Source organism: Folsomia candida, unplaced genomic scaffold, assembly GCF_002217175.1.
Source record: "Folsomia candida strain VU population unplaced genomic scaffold, ASM221717v1 Fcan01_Sc002, whole genome shotgun sequence".
NCBI classification, from domain to species: Eukaryota; Metazoa; Arthropoda; class Collembola; order Entomobryomorpha; family Isotomidae; genus Folsomia; species Folsomia candida.
The window spans coordinates 4,692,801-4,715,891 of record NW_019091194.1 but is presented as its reverse complement, the minus strand read 5'-3'; the positions used below and the strand labels follow the sequence as shown (position 1 = coordinate 4,715,891).

At 37.6% G+C, this 23,091-nt stretch overlaps 5 protein-coding genes across 8 annotated transcripts; 1 reads left to right on the top strand and 4 right to left on the bottom strand.

The window, feature by feature from the left end:
- Positions 1-262: 262 nt before the first annotated feature.
- On the bottom strand, positions 263-3,303 carry LOC110843200 (alpha-amylase A). Of its 2 annotated transcripts, none has more exons than XM_022089162.2 (10): positions 2,590-3,303; positions 2,163-2,513; positions 1,976-2,091; positions 1,758-1,888; positions 1,556-1,690; positions 1,268-1,497; positions 1,105-1,184; positions 843-1,020; positions 612-767; positions 263-530 (listed from the first exon to the last, which is right to left on the bottom strand). In XM_022089162.2, exons 1-10 carry the CDS (start codon positions 2,782-2,784, stop codon positions 516-518), a joined length of 1,587 nt encoding a protein of 528 aa, XP_021944854.1. In that variant the 5' UTR covers positions 2,785-3,303; the 3' UTR covers positions 263-515. The 2 variants fall into 2 exon arrangements, with proteins under 2 accessions (XP_021944854.1, XP_035704293.1); XM_035848400.1 differs by having other exon boundaries at positions 2,598-3,303.
- A 196-nt stretch (positions 3,304-3,499) lies between these two features.
- LOC110844686 (adiponectin receptor protein) lies at positions 3,500-5,353 on the bottom strand. Its single transcript, XM_022090956.2, has 7 exons — positions 5,029-5,353; positions 4,892-4,972; positions 4,723-4,830; positions 4,449-4,651; positions 4,118-4,305; positions 3,853-4,046; positions 3,500-3,793 (listed from the first exon to the last, which is right to left on the bottom strand). Exons 1-7 carry the CDS (start codon positions 5,092-5,094, stop codon positions 3,671-3,673), a joined length of 963 nt encoding a protein of 320 aa, XP_021946648.1. The 5' UTR covers positions 5,095-5,353; the 3' UTR covers positions 3,500-3,670.
- A 455-nt stretch (positions 5,354-5,808) lies between these two features.
- Positions 5,809-16,168, bottom strand: LOC110842697 (voltage-dependent calcium channel type A subunit alpha-1-like). Its single transcript, XM_022088482.2, is given in 35 exon segments — positions 5,809-6,688; positions 6,756-6,830; positions 6,902-7,495; positions 7,570-8,126; positions 8,195-8,322; positions 8,402-8,552; positions 8,629-8,704; positions 8,774-8,789; positions 8,867-9,049; positions 9,121-9,146; positions 9,222-9,372; positions 9,443-9,607; positions 9,693-9,894; positions 9,971-10,200; positions 10,271-10,481; positions 10,990-11,030; positions 11,114-11,188; positions 11,429-11,618; positions 11,687-11,807; positions 11,810-12,083; positions 12,158-12,247; positions 12,366-12,706; positions 12,794-12,810; positions 12,926-13,106; positions 13,194-13,343; positions 13,416-13,528; positions 13,599-13,702; positions 13,769-13,807; positions 13,871-13,955; positions 14,068-14,320; positions 14,391-14,508; positions 14,579-14,704; positions 14,785-14,892; positions 14,990-15,200; positions 15,803-16,168. Coding segments are annotated over 34 exon segments (5,601 nt in total). The 5' UTR covers positions 15,107-15,200; positions 15,803-16,168; the 3' UTR covers positions 5,809-6,395.
- A 723-nt stretch (positions 16,169-16,891) lies between these two features.
- LOC118434622 lies at positions 16,892-19,354 on the bottom strand. Of its 3 annotated transcripts, none has more exons than XR_004834146.1 (3): positions 19,164-19,354; positions 18,893-19,099; positions 16,892-18,816 (listed from the first exon to the last, which is right to left on the bottom strand). XR_004834146.1 is itself a non-coding variant. In XM_035848549.1 (3 exons), the coding sequence occupies exons 1-3, from the start codon at positions 19,226-19,228 to the stop codon at positions 18,571-18,573; spliced, it is 513 nt and encodes a 170-aa protein (XP_035704442.1). In that variant the 5' UTR covers positions 19,229-19,354; the 3' UTR covers positions 16,892-18,570. The 3 variants fall into 3 exon arrangements, 2 of the variants coding, with proteins under 2 accessions (XP_035704442.1, XP_035704443.1); XM_035848549.1 differs by having other exon boundaries at positions 19,169-19,354; XM_035848550.1 differs by having other exon boundaries at positions 19,187-19,354.
- A 1,188-nt stretch (positions 19,355-20,542) lies between these two features.
- LOC110844350 (alpha-tocopherol transfer protein-like) lies at positions 20,543-23,080 on the top strand. Its single transcript, XM_022090528.2, has 6 exons — positions 20,543-21,496; positions 21,601-21,701; positions 22,100-22,253; positions 22,381-22,580; positions 22,644-22,754; positions 22,827-23,080. The coding sequence occupies exons 1-6, from the start codon at positions 21,355-21,357 to the stop codon at positions 22,989-22,991; spliced, it is 873 nt and encodes a 290-aa protein (XP_021946220.2). The 5' UTR covers positions 20,543-21,354; the 3' UTR covers positions 22,992-23,080.
- Positions 23,081-23,091: the final 11 nt, after the last annotated feature.

Genomic DNA, 23,091 nt, shown 5'->3' with positions numbered 1-23,091 from the left:
CCAGATACACGTCAGGCGAATCTTAAGGTTTGCACTAACCAATTTTTACCATAGTTACATATTTAACGTGGTTGCGGCATGCGAAATGTTTAGTGGAGATCATGAAACATTACCTGAATAATGCGAAGAGCCAGTGCGACTAATAAAAAATGGCAAAAAACTGGTTCTTTGTTCATCAAAGAATTACTACGTAATAAACAGTTTGATCGAAACGTATTTAGTTTACCTAATCTTTAGTTTATTGTACAGTTTGAAATGGAACTTTATGTGCATATGTTTTTATTTATTTAGTCAACTTACATAACTAAGATGTGCATTTGTAAAATCACAAAATTACGTAATTATCTAGTAATTCATGTTTAGCGAAAACTCAGCTTATTTTACATACACATAGCACTGCTATTTGCGTATCATACTTTCAATATATGGATTTAATTTAAAACACATTTACATAGGCAGATGCGCATGCATATATGTACTTATTTTCAGTCTACTTCAATTGAAAAGGGCTCCGCTCAAGGTAATTTTGCCTGAATCAAAAATGTCGATGCATATAAAACCTCCCTGAAACACATTTACAACCGTAACTCGATTTTATTTTAATTGCTTACCTCCACATGAATTGCAACCATTCGTGTCTCATCGGTGTGAGGAATGTAAATTTCTGCTGATCCGCTTAAAGCGACGCGAATCGTTTTACCAGAACAAGTCCCGTTATAAACATTTCCCGAAATTACGTCACAATAGTCACCCGCAGGTAGGCAAGTCTGATATGAGTAGTAAAAAGTTGTGACAATCTTATATGTATTTATAAGGTTACCTAAGTGCTACTAATTATGTACCATTAGAAATTCATCCATAGGAACATTCTGCTCATTATTCATTGCCACGAATCCTTTATTTCCTCGACAAAATGCGATTTGGTTGTTCCCATTGTCCCACCAATTGGTGACTGGAGTTCCATGGACAACATTTCCAAACGAAACCATGTTGAATATTTCTCTCCAACGGTGCTCACATCTAAATTGAAATGATTTGAGTAAAATTTCATCCACGTTTTCATTCGGATAATTTTACAAAATTCCTAATTATTTAAAAACTAACATCCAGCCACCCCCACATGTGAGGTCATTATTAATGGGAACATCCAACGTGTTGCCGTCATCGTCATGAGGTGGGCCCATCTGGCCGAGAAATTTTACTAAATGAGTTTTTTTTATTTTGATAGAAAAATTATGTATGTATGCAAATTTAAATTAAAAAATACCCAATTGTTCCTGTCTTTGCCATCTTGCCAGTCTGGTTCCCAGTAATAGGAAGACATCACCCTTTTCAAACCAAATGGCCAAGCTTGGGCGAACCCCTGTGCCATTCGGTATAGTCCACCGTTCCGAAAAGTTAATATATTTGTATCGTAGAACCCTTGGTATCTCTGATTGTCATGGTTGTCCACGAACACGAGGACATTTTCGGACGCATACATTCCCCAAGGTTCACCTAAGTTCATTTAGTAATAAAAATACGAGATAAACTATGCCGCATTATTTGTAATTACCAAAATTCCAAAGGTTTTTCAAAGGTGTAAATCCACGAAGGACATCGCCCAGAAACATCCCGTATTGGAACTCGGTCGTTCGTCCGAGGTGATGATATTCATTGGCGTGGACCGGATCAGTTCCTCCGGCAAATGCTGATTTTGTAGCAGAGCATTTAAAGTACATAAGTAATAAAATTGTGACATTTATTTAAATAATTACCCAAATCCCAAACTTCCATGACAATGAATGGCTTCGCGTTTTCCGGAAAACCTGCAGAGGTCGATAGATTATCTAACCTACTGAAAATCACTTCTAAATCCTGGACCCACATGTACTTCGAGGCATCGACTCTTGGAAATAATTACGTAACATTTTGATGCAATTCTTGAATATTGAAAGCCATAGTACAAACTTTTAAACCCATTTATGAGGTCTACCTGAATCCAGCAACTCCAAAACCAATAAGTTTGTTGAGAAATTCGACAATCTTATTCTGCACGCTTGCCTTCTTCTGGTTCAAATCTCGCAATGTGTCCAACTCGCAATTTTTTATCTGAGGGCAAAAAAACTATTTCATGTCCATTTACATATAATAAATTGAATCTACCTGAAAATTAATCTTGCCTGGGTAACATCTTGATAATCATCAATCAGTCCACTGTCTGACTCGCACTCGAGGCCGTCGCCATGCCCATTAAAATCCTCCGCAGTATAAGGAACTCCTGGATAGCTTTTCGTGGCGGGGTCAAAACTGCTTCCACCCGTTCCAATGCAGCAGGAGCTTCGTCCCGACATGTGGTTGAGAACCACGTCGACATAAATTCGGACACCGACCGCATTGCATCTTTGAATCATGGAGGCAAGTTCACTTTCGTTTCCAGATCTCGTCGTAAATTGATAAGAGACTGGAGTGTAGCGTTCGGACCATGGGCGAAACGGGGTCAATTGAAGAACATTCTCAGTTACAGGTGATGTCTGGCAAAGTTGGAAGTGTGGTTATTTTACGTCATGCCATAGTTGAAAGTAAAGCATAAAATTATTTCTCGTTTACTTGAACACCTGCGTATTTATATGGTCCAAGAAATCTTTCGCACTCGTCTGCGATATTGTTAAACTTCCATTCAAAAAGGTGGACGATAGATTGTCTTCCTTCGGTGAAGTGGGGGTCCTTTTGTGCTTCGACACCATATTTTACAGTGAGGAGGAGAAATAGTAGAGTAGAAAGTAGAATTGGATTGGACACCATTGTGACATAAATTGTTATAAAAATATAATGATCGCATTGGAGCTCAGCGAGGGTAGAATTAGAAATGCATAAGAATATAGTTAGAATTTTATCTATGATGAGATATCATTGAGTGTCACTTATCATTATCAACAATGATTTCGGTGAGATATAAATAAATACTTAAATAATGAGTCGAGTGAAGTCATGCAGACTGCAGTTTTGGAATTAAGTAGATACTAGTAGATACTTAAGTATCTACTAGTACTAAGATCTTAAGTAGATACTACTAGATACTGCAAAATAGGCCCGTCGATAAGCCCGTTACCCCAACATTAGTGAAGTTAGCCTCTCCTGTTCTCTCTGCAGAGTGGAGAGAGGAAAGGAGAGGCTAACTTCTCAAAAAAGCCACCGACCCAGCAGCGATACACTCGCCTGCTTTATATAGTTTAGATATAAGTAAAATGTATGTAGGTAGGCATTTTTGCATGCAATGCCCTGCTGTGATGCAAATCGTAGTAACTCATACATAGATATGTACATACATAAGTACAAGATGCATAAGTGCATCCAATTAAGTATCCTTTTTGATTACATATGCCAAGTATGTAATTATTACTTGATTATAACCAAAATATGTCAAATTAAAAAAAAACACAATCAAATATATAGTCCCAAAAGTTGCTTAGAATTATTGTTTTCACTGGAATAAAGGTCAGTTGAACGTGTACATATGTATTGTACCATCGTTGTACCATTATGTATCTATGTATTTGTCTATACAAATGCACACCAATATTTGTATAAGTAAATCATTCAGTGCATTACAGTATCCAGGATAAATTAACTAACAGAGAAATGATATTGTGAAACGTAATTGACTATTATGAAACGCCTTAACGCCTATTTATATCTCAATCCCTTCACAGAATCCATCTGCTCCTCGTAGTTTGGCCAATTGCAAAACTCCATGATAATTAGCGTACGTTCCTGCAACGACTAGGATATGAAATATCTGATGACTCTGACCCTGCAACGAAATAAAGCACAGTTTAAATTTCGAAAGAGAATTCTTGTGATTTTTTTTACCATGATATCACATTTTCCCTTGTACCACCTCTCTGGGATTCTCGATGAGTAAAAAAGAACTCCCAAGATGTACAGAACCGCCATTAAAAGCAACCATCCGAACGGATCTATTGTAAATGCTCGAATAAATCCTCGTACTGAAATATAATGAATGGCTGGAATTACACCGCTGAGTCCAAATCCGGCGAATATACCTGAATAATGTATGCATTTCATATTTATAATCCTAATAAATGCATCAGCTACATAGAACGAGTGCACATACTGGCACGGATTGGTCGCCATCGTGGCGTTCCGAATTTGTCTGACAATGATGCAACAATTGTCGCCAGTCCAAGAAAAAATGTCACACTCCAATAAACCATTTGACTCCATGTGTCACAATTAAATCCGTAGTAAAGCCAAGGAAAGAAGGAACCCATGCTCAATGTGGATATTCCAACGTAGTCCAATCTTTAAGAACCGCAAAACAGAACATCGTATTAAACAAGAAGTGGCAAAACTTGAAGTAATCACTGATCAGTCAAGAATAGCAAGTTCGAACCGCGTGACATCGAATCCACAGGTTAACCTACTTTACTTATGTAAATATGTACTTGCTAAATAATTTGCACACCGATTCCGAGTGGCAGTGGATGGCATGGAAGGTCGCGGACAGGCTGAAACATGTTACCGCTCCAAAGAAGAATACAGAAATGACCAATTTTTGTTCTAGTGGAATCTTCTCTTGATTCATAAAGTGAATGGCTTCCCCGATAAACGCTAACGCTCCCAAGAGATGACTCCATATATTTATAGTCTATCATTGGAAATTGGAAAGTATGACATAAATTGCGTCCCCTTCGTGCACTATATATGCAAATTTTATACCTCAGTATGAATACGGAAAATACTTTTACAGCATTCTCGAACAGATGGGAGTGGTGGTCGGTGACCAGAAATAAGAAATTGGTTGTCCTGAAGCCAATTTGGTAATGTCTGAAAGACAACGAGATGTATAAGGTAAACAAAACATGAAATCAGTATCATTTTATGCTACCTTAAATTGACAACACTTCCATTCTCTAAGACAAACTTGAGGTTGTTCGATTTTGGATGAGTTCAAAAGTCGAAGGGGTTTCTTTAAAAAATTGGACTTTGTTACAAATTGTTCGTACTACCAATTCATCAACATACTTTTGCTTCTTTCTCCTGTAAGGAAGAATCCCCCAGTGCAGTTGGGCGTAAGTTTCGTCGTGCCATTTGTATTTGTAAACACGTTTTATGATACGAAAATAAATTCTTACAATACAATGAAATTGTTGTTGGTTGCCACCGGAAAATTGCTTGTCATTACTTACGATTAGCTGAGTAACAACAAATTAAAGTAGATTCTGAGCTAGATATACTTCTGTATATAGACGATGAAAAAAACTCTACCGTTTCGGCTGGTAGCTGTCTATTAGGTAATTTGTACATTATAGGAAATGTGAAATATACTTCAGGATAATTATGTATGCATTGATCGTACGAGCGTATATATGTACATATGATATCCAATGTCAGATAACCAAGGCTGATGAGGACATAAGTAATTTACGTAACGCACATGCACTGTGTACTTTGGGTGAGAACTATTGATAATCGTGTTTATGTACATATTTAATGTATGCCTGTATATATTTATGTGTGTACAATGCACGTACCTATGTACATACATATGTATTGCGAATGAACTATAAAGGATATACTCGCTAAAGTGTCAACTCCATTTATAAATTTATGTATACCGAGTACATATGTATGGCAATGGGGTAATCAATTACAAAAAAATGTCTTGACAAAGCGTATGCATATGAAAACAAAGATTTGGTCGGCATGTATCTACATATATATTTAGACACCGTAAAAGATGTCTCAAACTGATACAAGCATAAATGAAAACCGCAATTTCACAAGCACCCATATTTACGTATATATAATTTCGGGAGAACAACGTTTATTTGTTCGTCTATTCTAGCCTACAATGGTTGAGCTTCAATCATACAATGTAAATAATTTAGTTACAAATACAATACAATAATTCTCATTTTTCTACACATCTCACACTCAGTCTATGCTAGGTATGCGGGGTACAATAATGAGGATCCTCTATCACCTGACTTAAACTAATTAACATACTTATAATCAACGTATAAAGAAGTAGTATGGCAGTCGACCTTGCTTCCTAAAAGTCTAAGTCTTCTTGTTTTTAATGTCTTTCTAGGAGTAATTATTATTTGTATTCCACCTGTCAACTCGCTCGTAAGGGTAAAATTCCCATTATAAAAAAGCTAAACCAACTTAACCCATACATTTACGTATGTATTTATTTAGTATGAAATGACAGTGACAGGATATTCAAGTGGATGGATGACTGGACTCTTTAAAAATCAGAAATACGTATAAAATCGGGCAGGATTTCAATTTAAGGCGGATAATGTAGCATAATTAATTAAATTTCATAATTAAATTTCAAATTATTTGCAGCATTTAATTGTAAAAGGTCCTAAGCTGGTCAATCGTCAAACCCAGTCGTCGTCATCTTCCTCCTCGTCGTCCATAAAATCGCGGAATTTCCGGAGGAGGTAGGACGTGGGACCGTACCAGCCGGGGTCTGAGTAAAGGGGCGACGGGACCACGACAGGCAGTGGACTCTGCTGAGTGGGGGGGATCGGCAAAATTCGCCCAGTTCCGGTCCGAATACCCGGTCGGCTTATGGTCCTATTATTTACTGTAGGAATTCCTGGCAGTTCTCTCCTCCTCAAAAGAGATCCCTCTCTCCCGAAAGAAGGGGAATTTATTATTTCTAAAAATCCTGAGAAAAAATTAGGTAATTTTATTAATTTTTAACCACATTTTTAACTAGTTGCCTGAATTGTTACCATTGCTGCGAACTGGTATCCTAGGCAGTTTTGGTGTAGATGGGTGAGAAAAGGTGGGATGAAGATGGGTGGAGTCTACAAGTGGGTGACACACACATATAAAATTTGGCATGCTTACAGGAATTTAAGCAACATTAAACACTCACAATTTTGAAATCTGGGACCACGACTTCGATTATGTTCCCAAACTTGGGAAGGGAATATATTTCTATTTGGAAACGTTACTTCACTATAAGGTGTCACTACTCCACGGAAATTGGGGGAGGAGACGGGTGTCACAGAAAAGGGGGAAATCTGGTCATATTCAAACCCTCCTCTCTGCGGTCGTGGGAGAAAAGGTCTCCTCACCATTTGATGAGGGTGAAGAGGGGGCTGATTTCTTGCTTGGAATTGGTAATTTACCATCCTTGGGGTGATAGGGAAAGAGTTTGGTCGGCTTGGTCTTAGCGGGGGAGGGTAACGCAGCCCGTTTCCGGCGAGCTGCTGATTTCTTCGGTGATTGTAAAGATTGTCACTTTCATTTTCGTCGCTATATACTTCAAATCTATTGAAGGAGGGGTCATTTCTGCGCATTCGTCGTCTCCGACGAGTCCATCCGTTGGGGGAAACTTCCATCTGTGGGTTTGGAGGGACATTCCCCTCCGAAAACTGCCCCTGGAAGCCAAGGTTGTTTTGCAATGGTGGGAATATACTTTCCTGAATACCTTGATTCATAACCATGGCGGCTTGATGGACAAAGTCTGCAAAATAAATTAGCAATTAGTGCATGGGTAACATATAGAGTGCTAATTGGCATCTTATCATTGAATCCTACCTCCTCTTGATTCTCCATCATCATCCCAAAAATTTAATTCCTCCTCAGTTCCCGGGTAGAATTCTACTACGTCCGATAAATTCGAAGATACCCGGTTCATCCCCGTACCGCTTAATTTCTCCGCTTCCACCGCTTCAACTACGACCGGGTGCAACTTCCCTGATACTTTTTTCGCCTTCCACACGTCAAAAATGACCAACCCTGCATACAACTTGCCCACCGTCATGACCCTGTCTTTCGAACCCTTCGGTGGTGGTGGTGGAACGAGAAGGTCCAACATTTTGGCGGCTTGGAAAGGCCAAACCTTTCCAATAGTTTCTCTCAATTCTCTATCCGCTTGGTCCATTTCCGGAGCGGGACGTAACTTGATGCAAAGGTTGTCTCGAATTAGGGCGAATAATGTGGTTGAAAAGTGCACTTCTCCCGAGTCATTCAAGGGCATGTTCATCCTGATAAGTTTCCGATAAGCGAGACGATACGGACACTTTCCACCGAAACCGAGTGGGGGGTCCATATTTCGCAGGAGGTCGTACATCTCGGTGAAGTGGATTGTTCCCCTAAAATAGTATTCATTTTATGGTTGCCCATTTTTCTAAAAAATGTGTAGGTTTCAAAATAAGCTTACGAAGCAGTTGGGTCATATTCTGCCCAAACTCGTATGAATTCATCGAGGTGATGTGCACCAAGAATTGAAGAATCTCGTGTGAGGTAGTCAAAATTATCCATAATTACAGCAACGAAGAGATTCAACATCTAAATAAATTACACAAATTAGATTTCAAAATGTTCTCACACTGTAAATTTAAAATAACTCATCACATAAAATGCTTACAAGAAATGAACACAAGAAAATGAAGGATATGAAATACACGTAAGACACGTTTGAACCACATTCCGGTCCTTCCTTTCCTGCGAGTGGGTCACAAGGTTGACCCGCTACACAGGACAACATTATCGACGGCCACGACTCCCCCGTAGCACATCTGCGTGGGTCAAATTAGTATAACAACATATACACCAACTTTTCCCCAATGTTAAGTTAATTTCTTATCAACATACCGAAAAAGTAGCATCAAACTGTGAAAAAAGTTCCGGTAGTTGTTATGTCTTGTTATAGATTTTTCCGGATTTAGTTCTAAAATCATAACGCACATAATCAGTAATAATTTAATAACCATCACGTCTACACAAATAATTGACTTACCAATATTCCCGAAAATCTATTGATTAAAAATGTAAAAAAACGCGTTATTAAACACATAATTACTAATTCTTTCCTACTCATTTAAATATTTACCTGCATTCCAATTATTGCGTAAATGAAGAAGAGCATTGCAATTAAGAGACAAACGTAAGGCAGGGCTTTGAAGGACTGAACAAACGTATACAGCAACATCCTCGTGGTTTGAACTTGTCTTAAAAGCTTGATCAATCTCGCTGCTCGGAACATTCGGAGAAACGCGAGGTTTAACAGATCCGCCTTTTTAGATAAAATATTAATTAATGATTAATTACTTATTCTAAAAAAATAGTTAATTAATTCAAACATACCGTATCGATGATGGATCCAATCACAGCTAAAATACAGCACAAAAAGTTTTAGGAAAATTATCAAACTAATCTTACTTTCTCTCATATTTTTGACAACTTACTTATAAAGTCGAAAACATTCCATGGATCCTTCATGAAATTTTTCACCCCGTACCCATACACTTTCAGACAACATTCCGTCGTGAAAAGCACGGTGAAAGTGATGTTAATGTTGGATAGAATATTGTTATACTCGGCTGGAGAGTTGTGATACTGTGAAATAATTAATCATCCCAAATTAATCAAGGTACCCATCAAGAAAATCACTCTAGCAAATTACAACCTTCATCATTAAGAGGAATGTGTTGAGGATGATGAGAAGCATGATGAAATACTCGAACGGGGTCGACGCCACGATTCTCCACACTTTAAACTGTAATGAATCTCTGTCCTCGGGCATGTACCGTTCCAGAGGACGCGCCGCGATTGTGAAATCAATACAGGATTTCTAAATATGAAATACATAGCACCGTTTTAGTACTTCTTTAAAACAATTAATTTAAGGTCGATTATAAAATTTCTCCCCCACTCACCTGATTCTTATCGATGTCTCCATCCTGCAACTCTGACTCGCCTTGTTCTTGGAATGTAATGATGATCAAGGCAACGAAAATGTTCACAAAGAAGAAGGGAAACACGACGAAATAAACTATGTAGAAAATTGACATTTCAACCCTGAAATTTGGCAGTGGACCTTTATCCTCCCACGTGGCGGACATTGAGTTTTGCAATATCCTGATAAATAGAAAGTTTATAAATGAGTATCAAACTTTTCAAATTTCTGAATTTATATAAAATTCTCTCTCCTTACGTCGGCCACCCTTCCCCAGTCTGTACCGCAAAAAGGGTCATCATGGATACGAGGACGTTATCATACACAAAGTCTTGCTTATCCCACACCCTTGGCACAAGTTTTGGGGGTCCGTCTCCCCTGCCGATGAAGAATTCTCCATGACAATCCTTTGCATTCATGCGGCTCTCGTCGTTGCAAAACTGAAATCTCCCGTTGAAAAGTTGAACACCAATTACAGCGAAAATAAACTGCAATCAGAAATCCCAGTTAAATTTGTCCTAGGTTTGTAACCAATTTCGGTAACATTTTCTCACCCACCTGAAATAGGAGGTAGACAATGAGAATATTGAACACATTCTTCAAAGAGTTGACAACACAGTCGAACACAGCTTTAAGTTTTGGAACACGTTTTATTGTTTTCAAAGGCCGAAGAACACGGAGGACGCGAAGGGATTTGATTGTATTCAGTTTTGCGCTTAGGTCGCTCGCACCTGCGAGGTCCTCCGGCACTATTTCCCCCTCGCCCACTCTGCCAAACAGAATTTACCTTCAATACCTCACATCCAAAAGTATGTAAATATGTAGTGTTTCGCAAATAAATAAAGTTTTAATTGAGGCAGTGTAAGTAAGTAAGAAGTATTTGAGAAATTGCTCTACAGAAGTGAAATGTTAGCAAAAATTAATCAAATTAATTGCCAATACCGTATGCGAAGCGTAATGAGTAAGTAAATAACACTTAGAATGGTGTGTGCAAATGTGTTATTTCATGTGCAAATGTTATTTTCAATGACACCATGTCGAGAATGTCGAGAAGCCAAATAAAATCATGGAATTAGCAGGTGACTAAAACTACCGTCATTTGAAATTTGCGAGACTTTTGCCATTTTTTTAAAATTTGCGTTCCATATAAGCGACTAAATTCAACATAATAATTTCTATGATAGCTATTTTGAAAGTACAAACTAAGAATAATCTATGAAACTACTGTATGTACTAGAGCTATGAATATATTCTAATTTCTACCGCTTGGAACTCACTTAGGGGGAGTGAAAAAGAATGCGACTATTGCGCAGATGACCTATGGTATAGAAAAGTTGGAAAATCAATTGAATGTAAATCACCAAACCCACTACTACATACAACTACGTATAATTTCCTTACAACGATACTATCTAAAATGTTCCACAGGTCACGGCAGTACGCCCCGGGATGCCAAACTATGCCAAGGTCAATGACCTAAAACATCAAAATTTACCAACTAAGTCTATTACCTACAAACAACATCAACAAGAACATCAACAATTTCAAATTTGTAATTAATTAGCAGTACCAATAACACGACTAAGCACCATGTCATAAATATATTTGTAATATATAAATATGTCACCACACGTTTCTAACCAACCAACTTTGGGAAATTTACATACGTTCAAATCCAAATTAAATCCTTCTTTTCAAATATCCTTCAGCACTTACTTTTAGGAGCATTTCCGCCGCAAAAACTCCTGTAAATGCGTAATCCACAACCTCAAGGAATTGATTGGTTGCTGATTTCTCATCCACGGGATCTTCCGCCGCGAGGGCAATACTGCTCAGGGAGATGACGAACATTATGAATAAGTCGAAGAAACTTAAATTTACGATCCAATGAGCTGCCCTCCTCACTCTATAAATTTCGAGAAAGGTGTAACATTTTTGCAATTTGTTTTACACAATGTTGCAAAAAATACTTACGGATTTGTCGGAGAAAAAATAAACATTGAGGAGTAAGGTAACATTGGTTTTGGCCCCGTAGTTTCCACGACTTCTGCAACATCTTCTAGCTCGGGTGCTAATCCTTGTTGTTTCTGTGACCACGTGATGAATCATTAGAAAGGGAGCTTTCTCTTTTTTCCAATATCTTAATATGCAATACCCTCTCCTCCTCCTCCTTCTCTTCCTCGGCTGCCGTCATTTCCTGCGCATTTGCCAAGTTGTCGACAGCAATGGCGAGGAAAACGTTTAGCAGGGTGTAGTTTCCGAACAATGTGAGGATAATGAAATACAAGCTGTACACCATGCCCCCATTTAGACCACCTTGCGATCTAATCCCGAGGTACATTACTTCGTTCCAATCTTCTCCAGTGAGAATCTTAATTAACATCATAACAATTGATTTATATTTTACACCATCTTTTCCATTTTATTGAGCATAAGGTTGTTTACCTGAAATACTGTCAATAACGAGGTAACAATCGTATCCAAATTAGTTGCTGGTGTCCCATCCACAAAGTTAAAGGCACCACCGAAAAGTTGCTAAAATAATTTTTACATTATTCATCGTTTTAGTTGATTATTTAAATTTATAGTTCATTTATCACGCTATTTTTTCAAAAATTCAACAAAGCTTTACAAAAGATTGATGTAAACCTACCATTCCCAACAAGGCGAAAATTAAGATGAACAAGAAGAGGAGGAACAACAAGGAAATGATGGAGCGCATCGAGGCGAGTAGCGAAATGACCAAGTTTCTCAGCGACCTCCAGTACTTGGTCACTTTGAATATTCGGAGCAATCTGAGCGCCCTCAGGACCGATAGACCGAAAGAAGAGTCGGGTTTGAACTGGGAGTAAACTACTTCGAAAATGGAGCCAGAAATGACCACGGTGTCAAATCGGTTGAACGAGGAGTGAAAATAGGTCCGAACCCCTAACGCGTAAATTTTTACAAACATTTCGAATATAAAAAGACCTAAAAAGCCGAATTCTGCCTTAGCTGGAAAACAGAGCAAAAAATTTTCACATTTAGTAATACAATTTTACATCAATCTAATAATTAAATAAAATTATAAATAACATTTACAATTAAAGTCTGTCAGCCTGAAATAAAAGCAAAGAAAAATTGATTAGTCTCATTCCCCATTCAATAATTTAATTTGGTGCTTTCATTGAAATTTTACCATGTCCAGTTTTCCAATATATAATTTAAACGTACCATTTTGGCTGATTGTAATGCTCCGTTGCGACGCAGGCCGTGTTCAGGAAAACGAGGACGATAACGCTCCAATAAAACCACTGTTTTTTGACCACGTTACGTATCCAGTATCTGAATCTTTTCTCATTCCTCCAAAAAGTCGACGTCGTACTTCTCGATTTTTTGGCAGGTGAGGAGTATACTGGATGGGGACACGTAAAAAATTCATTAACCAATAAAAAATCAATTGTCGATATACACAACGTAAATGACATAAATAATTAAGTACCATCTGCTTCTGCATCTTCGTCGGTATCTGTACTTTTGGCATTCGCTGTCTTCAACTTTTTTCTCTTTGCCTCTAATCGCATCCTCTTTTTAAGAATTCTCTGCTTATCGGCGTCAGAGGTTCGTTCTTCATTCAAGATGACTTCCTCCGCTATTCATAAAAAATAACAATTAATTTTTACACGATAACGGATTAAACAGCGTAAATGAAAGCATCACCAACCGCGACATATCCATTCAAGGAAACCATTCAGTTCTTTCTCCATTTGGGTTTGGCGTCTCAGCTTTAGAAATGTTTGGCGATGTTCGACGCGTTCCCTTTCTTTGGCAAATTCCCTGATGATAAGGCAAAATATGAAACCACTTTCTCCGCTTTCACCACAACGGAAAATGTGCAACAACTCACCCGGAAAGTACTCCGAGAACTAGATTGAGCATGAAGAAAGACCCAATTATGATCAGAGGCACAAAGTAAATCCAGTTGTAGCTACTCCCCACGGCATCATCCGTCTGAAAATAAAATCAACTTAATTTATACCCTAATTTTTTTAAAGATGGTCAAAATTGGTCACCTACCCAGTACAAAATCGTTGTCCAACCCTCCATCGTAATGCACTGGAAATTAGTAATAGTATTTAATTACAATAGTTAAGTACTGGCACATATTTACATATTTACCTGGAACACGGTGAGCATGGCGAAGCCAATATTGTCGAAAGATGTAATACCATAGTTAGGCCCGATCCATTGATCCAGACATATCCTTAAATTGTTAAAATTAGTTAGAATTAATTAAAAATGTAACATTCTTGGTTGAAATATTACATAAATTTATACTAATGTACATTAAAAGACATTAAATTAAGTTGTCTTACGAGTTGTCCGTCTCACACGGGTAGCTGCCGGTTGGAGCTCCCCCGGATAAATTGGACACGCACGGGGTCGCAAACCCCCCGTCCAGCACGATCTCATCCAGGTCGTAGAGACTGTAACACGTCCTATGAAACTCGCCGCAGTAGAATTCTAACCCTATAATGGCAAATATGATGATTGCGAAGAAAACGAGGAGCCCAATTTGGAAGAGGGGTGCCATCGCTTTCACTATTGATTTCATGACCACCTGCAAACCTGGACAAAGTGGTGAAAGTTAAACACCTGAAAATAATTGTGGCAAATAAATGATTGCATAATCACGTACTAGGAACTCTTGAAACCAACTTGAGAGGTCTGAGGACTCTTATTGCTCTCAAATTCTTTAAATTTATTCCTCCTTCCTCCCCGGATGCGAATATCGTGATAAAACCAGAAACCACGACCTGTTGAAATTCCCATAAATTATGAAATACCTACATTACTCAGAACAAAAAACTCGTATTTGTCACGTGCCACAAAGTCCATTATGTTCCAGATATTGCGCAAGTACGCGCCGGGATGAAGAATAAAACCTAACGCTAATATTTTGAGGGACGCTTCTGCACAAAAAATCCCGAGAAAGTAGTCCTCAGTTTTTTCCTAAATAAAAAATTCAAACCATTTGATTTCCAATATTGTTTTATTGATTAGAGTAAAAAAAATGTACATGTACAACTCACCAACTGAAGTGAAAGCAGCGTCCTATCCTTCTCTGGTAAATGCTCCTCGCACGACAGCACGACACAATTGGCTAGAATCGTGACCAACACGGCATACTCGAAAGGGGGCTGGAAATAAATACATAAATTCGATAAGTCTCTTCTCCTTTGTTTTTGACCCATTAATAATTTTTCAGAACACGTGCCCATCTTTTTTCTTACTCACCCATTCTATAATGAACCTCGTGATTTGTCTCAATTTGGTATTTTCCGTCAAGACGAAGAGGGAGGAGGGCAGTGGGGCGTCCGGGTCTTGTCCTTTCTTCTTTTTCTTCGCCCCCATCCCTCCCAATCGCCACTAGCACCAACACGAAGCGAGGAGGATCCACACCACTCACTCACCCACCCAAAGTCTGTCGCAGGCCTGGTAAAAATTACTGAAATTCGAAAGAGAAAGTGAAAGTGGAGGAATGTCAAACTACTTATTTTGTTATTTTCTCAATTCACCAACCACCACCTCGTGCTCTACGAGTACCACCACCACCATCATCACCACCACCACACTACTGCTTTCTCCTACCCGACCCGGATCCTCTTTCTCCCATCCCATCCCATTTCACCGCACCACACAACATACCAGCTCGTCGCCTGCCTAATAGCGACTGACTAGACAGTATAGCTGCTGGGTGACAGTCAGTCGGTAGTGCAGGTATGTCGAGTATGGGACTCTCTGGGTAGGAGAAAGCAGAGGAGAAAGGGTGCGTGAGAGTCAGTGCGGATGCAGAGGCAGTCAGGCAAGCGAGGCAGAAACACATGGGGCAGAATTGATCGATAAATCCGCAGTGGACTCCAACACCACTAAGACTCTGCCACACCATAGCACGACAACCACCACTCGTCCCACCACCACCACGGCTACACTTGCTTTCTCTCTCGAGAGAAAAAGATATCCACCAAAAATGTATGGATGGACAGAACCAGGATATGACTCAACTTGCAAATAATACAAATATCAAACTGGGATGACTTCTTAACTTACTTTTTACAAGTTCATCTCTCTCTTTCTCTATTTCCTCTCCAGTTAATTAGGAACGAGTCGTTTAAAAGAAGTCAGGTAAAAAATGGCAGGTTATTCGTTTTCTTCCTGAATTTCATGACAGATAAGAAAAAGAGAAGAAGAAGAAGCAGATGTACGAAATGTGTATGACGAGCGTTCTAGTCGTGGGGCAACTTATTGCTTACGTGTTGAATTGAGCTTTACTAATTTACATGTTTATATGGCAATGAAATGCAAAAGAGTAATTATTGTTGAACAGTTGAACAAATAGAGTTGAGCAAATGTGTCTTTTTTTAACTTTCACCAGTTCACTTTCACCCGGACACACACTACACACACACTACTCGGGTTCGGGTCTGGCCCGTTTGCTTCATTGCGAAAATGAGGGGAAAGGAGATAGGAGGAGGAAGTGGGGAAAGTTCACGTTCTCGGATTCCCTGCTGCCTTAACTTTCTCTCTCTCTCTTTTTCGCTCTCTTCATTTCCTTAGTGTGATATTTTGAGTTAAAAAAGTGGGGAGAAAATGGGTCAGAAGAGAATCTCGCATGTTTAGATATTGCGGAGTGGATTGCATGCAAATCTGACGATTCTGGAAGGCAGGGTTGCTCGCCTTAATCGTGCAGGAGGGTTTTTTACTTGATATTTTTTGCATGCATTCGAGTCATCATCACCCATTTTTGGCTAAATCTATACACTCTGGGCAAAATGGGTGCATATATTTAATAGCAAGGCTGACATTTAATATGGGCTCTATTTCAGCCTTTCTTTACGTGGTTGTGAAGGATTGCGTGGAAGGTTTAATGGAGCAATATTTATACGTGCATATATATATATATATATATATATATATTGGGCATTTATATATTGATATGTATGTATTCATGCAAGCACGATATGCACATATGTACATACATACGTAAGTATATGTCATGTATTTACTGATAGATATATGCACACATATTTATATGTAGAAGAAATTTATCTGATAATCAAGTCAATAATGTTCTCAGCACAGGACCAAGCGTATTTATGAAGTATTTGTTGATAATTAAGATGTAATAGTGACAACGGAGGCAAGATCAATGTTTTATTTCATAGAGACATGTACATAAATGTGTAGATTAGTTAATTTGTTTCATTTTGTCCGATTCGATTTTAGCTGGAGGTTGGTGAATACGTGAATAAACATGTTTATTTAAATATTGACTGTCTGACCGACTGTCTACATATATTTGTGCATATACATATATACAAAGACACTCAGCAGACAAAAATCGAGCAAAGAAGTCGGAACTGCATATGTATGTATATATGCATCTACATATTGATATAGAACTACCTACCGTAGTTATAGATAGGTCAATATCTCTCTGGAGTCCAGACACAGCTCGTCGAATTCGTCACATTGTGATAACGTTTAAATGCTACATTTCTGGACGAAAATTGTCACACGCAACTCTTTTCACATTCCCCTACCTTGATCAATAGTCAACCCAATAATCTATGGAAAAACGTGAAATCATCTCCAATTCAGTGGAATTGAAGGGTCATCTACAACGATACATCTAAAAGTATTGATCTTGTTAATCGACTAGTTTCCTGGTGTAATGCTTATGAATAAAGGGTTATCATACTACTAACACACCTCTTACATTTTGCAAACAATTGTTGTATCGACTTGATTTTTTTCTTTGCATACTTATTTGGAAATGCAGGAATATTTATGTCTGGTCTCTGGTTTCTCGTTGGTCCTATGAGATCAACTTTCCTTGCCGTACTCATACATGCATGTACATATGTATATACATAATAAAATATTGAATTAAAACTAATTTTCAATTGGCAACATCAATATTGTGCAGCAACAATTGCAACATAATTCCCGACACTCTGCATAAGTCTTGCGATGTTTGCCGTAATTAGTAGTACTTTTCACCCGCTGCAGCGGATAACAAATCTCTTCAGTATGATGAAGGGACGGTTTATCCAAATATTCGAGGACTAAATACATAAATACTATTTGAATTATGGATCCCCATATTGCCAGCGTCAGATAAGAATAGCTGGCGATTGATGAACTGTCCGTCATGCTCAGGGTAGTGGTGAATAGTGTCAAGATTAGTCCACCTAGGGCTTCCCACAAGACGGGACAAGACAAGATTATACGTCTTGTCTCGTCTTGTTCCAGTCTGCGGGACGAAATATCAAGACAAGAAGGGACGACAAGCTGTCCCGTCTTGTCTTGCGTCCCGTCTTGCCCGTCCCGTTCAAGACGGGACAACACGGGACGCACATGTTTTAAATGGGTTGAATTTTAAATCCATTCACAAAATTCAAGTTCGCTTCATGATACAAATTGTTCTAACTAATTACAGAATAATTTAACCAAGGTTTCGACTGGTAAAAATCACATTCCACAGGGGAGTGGAAAAAAGACATTTGCTATCCCTAAAACGGAAAATCTCTGTTTTGGTTTGATCGAAAACTGCTTGTTTGGAAATTTATGTTCTCAAGACTTGACTTCATGTTCGTATTGTACACAAAATTTTTACTTCTAAATTCTACAGATTTATATTACATGATAACGGATTAGATAACGCTATCCAAAAAATATTCGATGATTCGTTTCGACCGAATTTTCAATTTAAGGGAATTACAATTTCACTCAAGTTATATTTTACTGAACAAATGCCACCGTTGTGCTAAGCTTCAAATTCAATTTTAATGAATTCCGAGACGAAAGTATCATATTTAAATTGTCGCAAGACGTCCCGTCTTGCCGAGACAAGACAGGACAAGACGTTGTTTGTCCCGTCCCGTGTCCCGTCTTGCTTGCCAAAATGCGGGACGCAAATTTCCGTCTTGTCCCGTCTTGTTATCCCGTCTTGTCAAGACAAGACAAGACTGTCCCGTCTTGTGGGAAGCCCTAAGTCCACCAGATATCATTGTCGACAAAATTATGAAAGATATTGCCATATATCCGAATTTAGTGCGTCTCTATGCACAAAAGAGAAAGTTATTACGTAGGCGTCAAGTTGTTTTACTTTATGTTTTACAAGAAAGAAATACACACCTTCTCGTTGTCAACGCTTTTACATGACAGAAGTGTAAAGATTCCAGAGGCAAGCGACAGCATAATTATTGCAATTCCAAATCCCGTACAAAATGAGCGTGCCTTTTTACTTTGTATTGTAGGAGATTCTTCTTGTTTTTCTTGTACTTCTTCCATTAGGATTAGTTTTTCAACTGCCAGCAAAATTGACAAACTCATGGCAACCACCTTTGTTATGAAATGGTACAATCAGAGTGAAACATAAAACTACATTGAAAAACGTGAATTTTACCGTACGACATTTATAATTCCGACCTTTGTGGCCCTGTTTCTTGGAATATTGTAATAATCACACATTATTTTTCTAGCTTTTCAGCACACGTTAATTTAAGTTTCTTCTTTTTTAGCCGCGATAAATATGTAAGAAGGTCCAAATAATACGGCTAAGAAATTCTGACTAATGTGCACATGAGTAGAGTACCAATTTATTTTACCACAAATAATCTTGAATCTGTATCTACGTATACCCATATGTACGCAAGTTAATGATTCATTTGGACAAAACAACGTGTCAACGCATATATTACCTGGATAAAATATTATGGATTATTAGTATGTATATTATTAAATATTAATATGTGTAGAAGGCATTTAAGATGCAGAGGACAATGATCTCACCTGATGTTATAATTATTTGTAGTTAGTGCGTTGGGAAATATTTAAACACGTATTTACATATTGTAAACAGATTCGATGCGCAAGTCTTAAAAATGCTATATGCAGATATTTCATTTAAATATATATATAATAATAATTAAATATTAATTCGTGCTCTTAGTTATCATTGCAATTCCAAAATAATTATTTTATTTATCATGAAGTTATAGGTACATAATCTATTCATGTGGACATAAGACAGTAGCTTTGCTTGTAAACTTGATGAATTTCAATCTGAAAAGTAATTACTCAATTTCTCCAAACTTTGACTTATTTGATGCAACAAATAATGAAATATTAAGGTTGAAACTGATGTCGCAATAGTTGTTGCAATTTACATACATCATCTTGGATTGCATCTCATTCCTTGTCCATCATATGAACAAAGTAATCTTGCAGTGCAAATCAACCTTGAGTTTTACATAGAAAGATCATGCACATATCCAAAACTTCAACTTCAATAATATGTATTGCTGATTAACGTTATTTTATCATGCAGGCACTACTTTTGTTAAATGTAAAATGATGTATTTATGAAATTGTTTTATGTATTTTGGTAAATTGTTGAATATGCGTCTAAGATTACCCCGTGACGTGGTGGTGGTTGCCATGGTGACGTCAGGGTGGGATTTTGAGTGCGCGTCGTCCTTTGTTATAAGTCGTAGTAAGTAAGTAGGTAGAAGAAATCTACACAGTCGAGTTTTAGTCGTTGTCAAAGTCAGACATTTTGGATTTTAGTCGTCGTGGTAGGAAATCAAGAGTAAGAATTGTTAATTCTTTGTTATTGATGTCCACGATTAATTTGTCGTTGTAGTAGTCACCAATCAACTCGTGTTAGTGCAGAGCTCTGAATTGTGTTGACAATTAGTAATTTGTTGGAAATAAAATCTAGTTTAAGTAGATAAAATAATCGTATATTCACTCAGTCACTTTCTTTAATTCCAACGAGCAAAGCACAATTAAATATTCGTAAAGACACTATACTCCGGGTAGGTGATAGCTTGGTTTTTACAACTTTTGCAATAAGAAGTGTAATTATTAAGTTTCATTGATAAAAATAAAGTTTATGTGTACAGCTTCGTATAGCCCGAGCCAGGTTTAAATTAAGTCGTTTTCAATTCTCTTCATGTCAGATAATTAAGTGCATTGCTCATTAAGCAAGCTATAAAATTCTCGTCCTCTTTGGTAGACGATTTTAATACCGATGACACACTTGTCAGCTGTCCAAAATCTCAACTTGTTCCAATTCTTTTAAAAATTGGAGGGTGTTACTTCCAGGTACACAATTTCCTGAAATTTGTGTAGGTATGTCATATTCCTGGATGTTATACATAATACATTTTCCCGTTAACACCAAATATTTATCTATCGGATGAAATAATCAAAAGCAGGTCAAAAGAAAAAACTTGTTGAATCCCTCGAACAAAAACATTCCCGAGTTTGAATTCATCTTCTTTGACACGATTTTCACATTAACGCAGTGTTTCAAATTTATAGGCCAACTTAAGTATGTATAAAATTTGCTACTATTTACACCCACCGCAAAAATGACCTCACCATTCAACTATTCAACCGATCTTCGAAACGGCGATCGAGATGTGCACTTTAAAACTAAGGAAGTTTGTCACAATCGACGTGTCTTACGCAGACTTACGGTTAAATGCATAAGCCCCTTCTCGGGCTAAAAAAATAGGTTAATTTCACAATGACGCATACAAAACGTGGTTCAAGTGCAAGAGTGTAAGGCCAAGTTCATTGCTGTGATTATGTATCATACAATTTATTATTTTCTTGTTGCAAACATAAACCATGCATTTCAAACACATCATTTACTAACTAGCCTCATACATGCAATGTCGACTCTAAATAAAAGAATAAAATTGGATCTGCTTAAATCAAAGATTTCAGGTATTTATCTGTATATTTCTTTTATATTTAAGTTCTGACTTATACATAATTCTCGTCAGGTATGTCAGTATTGTAAATTGCAGATTTATGTATTTACTAAATAGAACATGAGAAGCTTCAAAAGTTCGAAGATATTTTGGATAATGCTGTTTTGGACGGATTTCTTCGTGGGAAGAGATACAATGTCGAAGCGACGTTGAAATCTGTGCGTGAAAATACTTATATATGTTTTAAAAATTTAAATTTATAATTACATATGTACATAAATACATACATCCAACGGGTGCACATCAAGGAAGTGCCATCCTCCCAAGGAGTCATAAGCTTTCTTTTGTTCGAGTCTTTGACTTGCTGAGAACCTATTTAATTTCATGCCAATTCTCCTTGCCAATCTTGCATTGCTGTTTTTAAGTTTATGAATTGAAATCTCTGATTTATGAAGCCCAAAAAATAGTATTATTTGACCTACAAGACATACAGACCGAAAAATAAAGATTTTTTTGCAGAATGATTTTCGAAAGATAATGATGTCATCACTTCAAGCATTTCGATAATCTCACAATATCATTAGGAATATTAATTTACGAAAGTTTTTTTTCTCAGCTGGAATACTTTATGTACGTGAGGACACAAAAGTACAAAGCATTTACTCAAAAATATCTCAACCCATTATCCTCAACATTTTTGAATGTCGGTAAATTCAAAATATTGAAAGGTAAAGATGCCCAAGGAAGACGAGTGGGTGTCGACCGTTTTAGTAAGTGTCTAAGCTATAACTGTCTAAGGGTAGCATCATAAGGGGAAAAAGTCAAATAGTTACAATTTGCATATTTGTTGAATGAAATAGTTTGAACATACAATTTTAAATCTAAATTAATCCTCAGACTTGTGGGACACGAGGAAATATTCTGTAGACGAAGTCATGGCTGAAATTGTCATGGTCGTCGATGAAGCCATCCGATCCTATTTGGTGGATTCGGATAGGAATGACGTTGTTCTAATATTTGATTGTGAGGGTATATCTTTCGACAAGGCAAGACATGGGACGCCAACACGTGTTTTTCAAGCACTGGATTTATTCATGGTATGAAAATCACATTAATGTACTCAATTTGTGTTCATAAGTTGGATCACCTCTTGGTTACAGAATAGTGTCCCTATTCGTCCGGCAGGTCTCCATCTCATTAATGTGGGGCATTTTGTCTATTTCTTGATTCGCATTTTTAAGCGATTTATGAAAGAGAAGATTAGTAACAGGGTAGGATTTTAATGGAAATTTAAATATGGGGAAATCATTAAATAAGGTTCATTTTACTGTTATTACTTATAGATTCAAGTCCACGCAACCCTTGACTCCCTTCATGAACATGTGCCCAAGCTAATTCTTCCGAGATCACTTGGTGGTGAGCTGGATAACGAGTACGCCTTCGAGACAGAGCTTGTTTCAAGGATTAGGAACAATTCGGAGTTTTACAAGAGAATTGCGGATTATTAAATTTATTTTGTAGCAAATAATATACTAAACCCAAGTTATGCGGTAGAAATAAATAAATTGTTTGTACTCATCGTGCATATGTACCTCAAGCATATCAACT

Excerpts from the sequence above, each read along its gene's own strand:
- LOC110843200 (XM_022089162.2), bottom strand. The coding sequence starts at position 2,784 with ATGGTGTCCAATCCAATTCTACTTTCTACTCTACTATTTCTCCTCCTC. Across the intron at positions 1,691-1,757 it reads CATGGAAGTTTGGGATTTGG|CATTTGCCGGAGGAACTGAT; the intron begins GTAATTATTTAA and ends CTACAAAATCAG. Across the intron at positions 768-842 it reads CTATGGATGAATTTCTAATG|ACTTGCCTACCTGCGGGTGA; the intron begins GTACATAATTAG and ends TACTCATATCAG.
- LOC110844686 (XM_022090956.2), bottom strand. The coding sequence starts at position 5,094 with ATGGCACGACGAAACTTACGCCCAACTGCACTGGGGGATTCTTCCTTA. Across the intron at positions 4,652-4,722 it reads TTTTCCGTATTCATACTGAG|ACTATAAATATATGGAGTCA; the intron begins GTATAAAATTTG and ends TTCCAATGATAG. Across the intron at positions 4,306-4,448 it reads GTGTGCAAATTATTTAGCAA|ATTGGACTACGTTGGAATAT; the intron begins GTACATATTTAC and ends CGGTTCTTAAAG.
- LOC118434622 (XM_035848549.1), bottom strand. The coding sequence starts at position 19,228 with ATGTGTGATTATTACAATATTCCAAGAAACAGGGCCACAAAGGTCGGA. Across the intron at positions 19,100-19,168 it reads AGGTCGGAATTATAAATGTC|GTGGTTGCCATGAGTTTGTC; the intron begins GTACGGTAAAAT and ends TTCATAACAAAG. Across the intron at positions 18,817-18,892 it reads AAAGCGTTGACAACGAGAAG|AGACGCACTAAATTCGGATA; the intron begins GTGTGTATTTCT and ends TTTTGTGCATAG.
- LOC110844350 (XM_022090528.2), top strand. The coding sequence starts at position 21,355 with ATGTATCATACAATTTATTATTTTCTTGTTGCAAACATAAACCATGCA. Across the intron at positions 21,497-21,600 it reads GCTTAAATCAAAGATTTCAG|AACATGAGAAGCTTCAAAAG; the intron begins GTATTTATCTGT and ends TTTACTAAATAG. Across the intron at positions 21,702-22,099 it reads TCGAAGCGACGTTGAAATCT|CTGGAATACTTTATGTACGT; the intron begins GTGCGTGAAAAT and ends TTTTTTTCTCAG.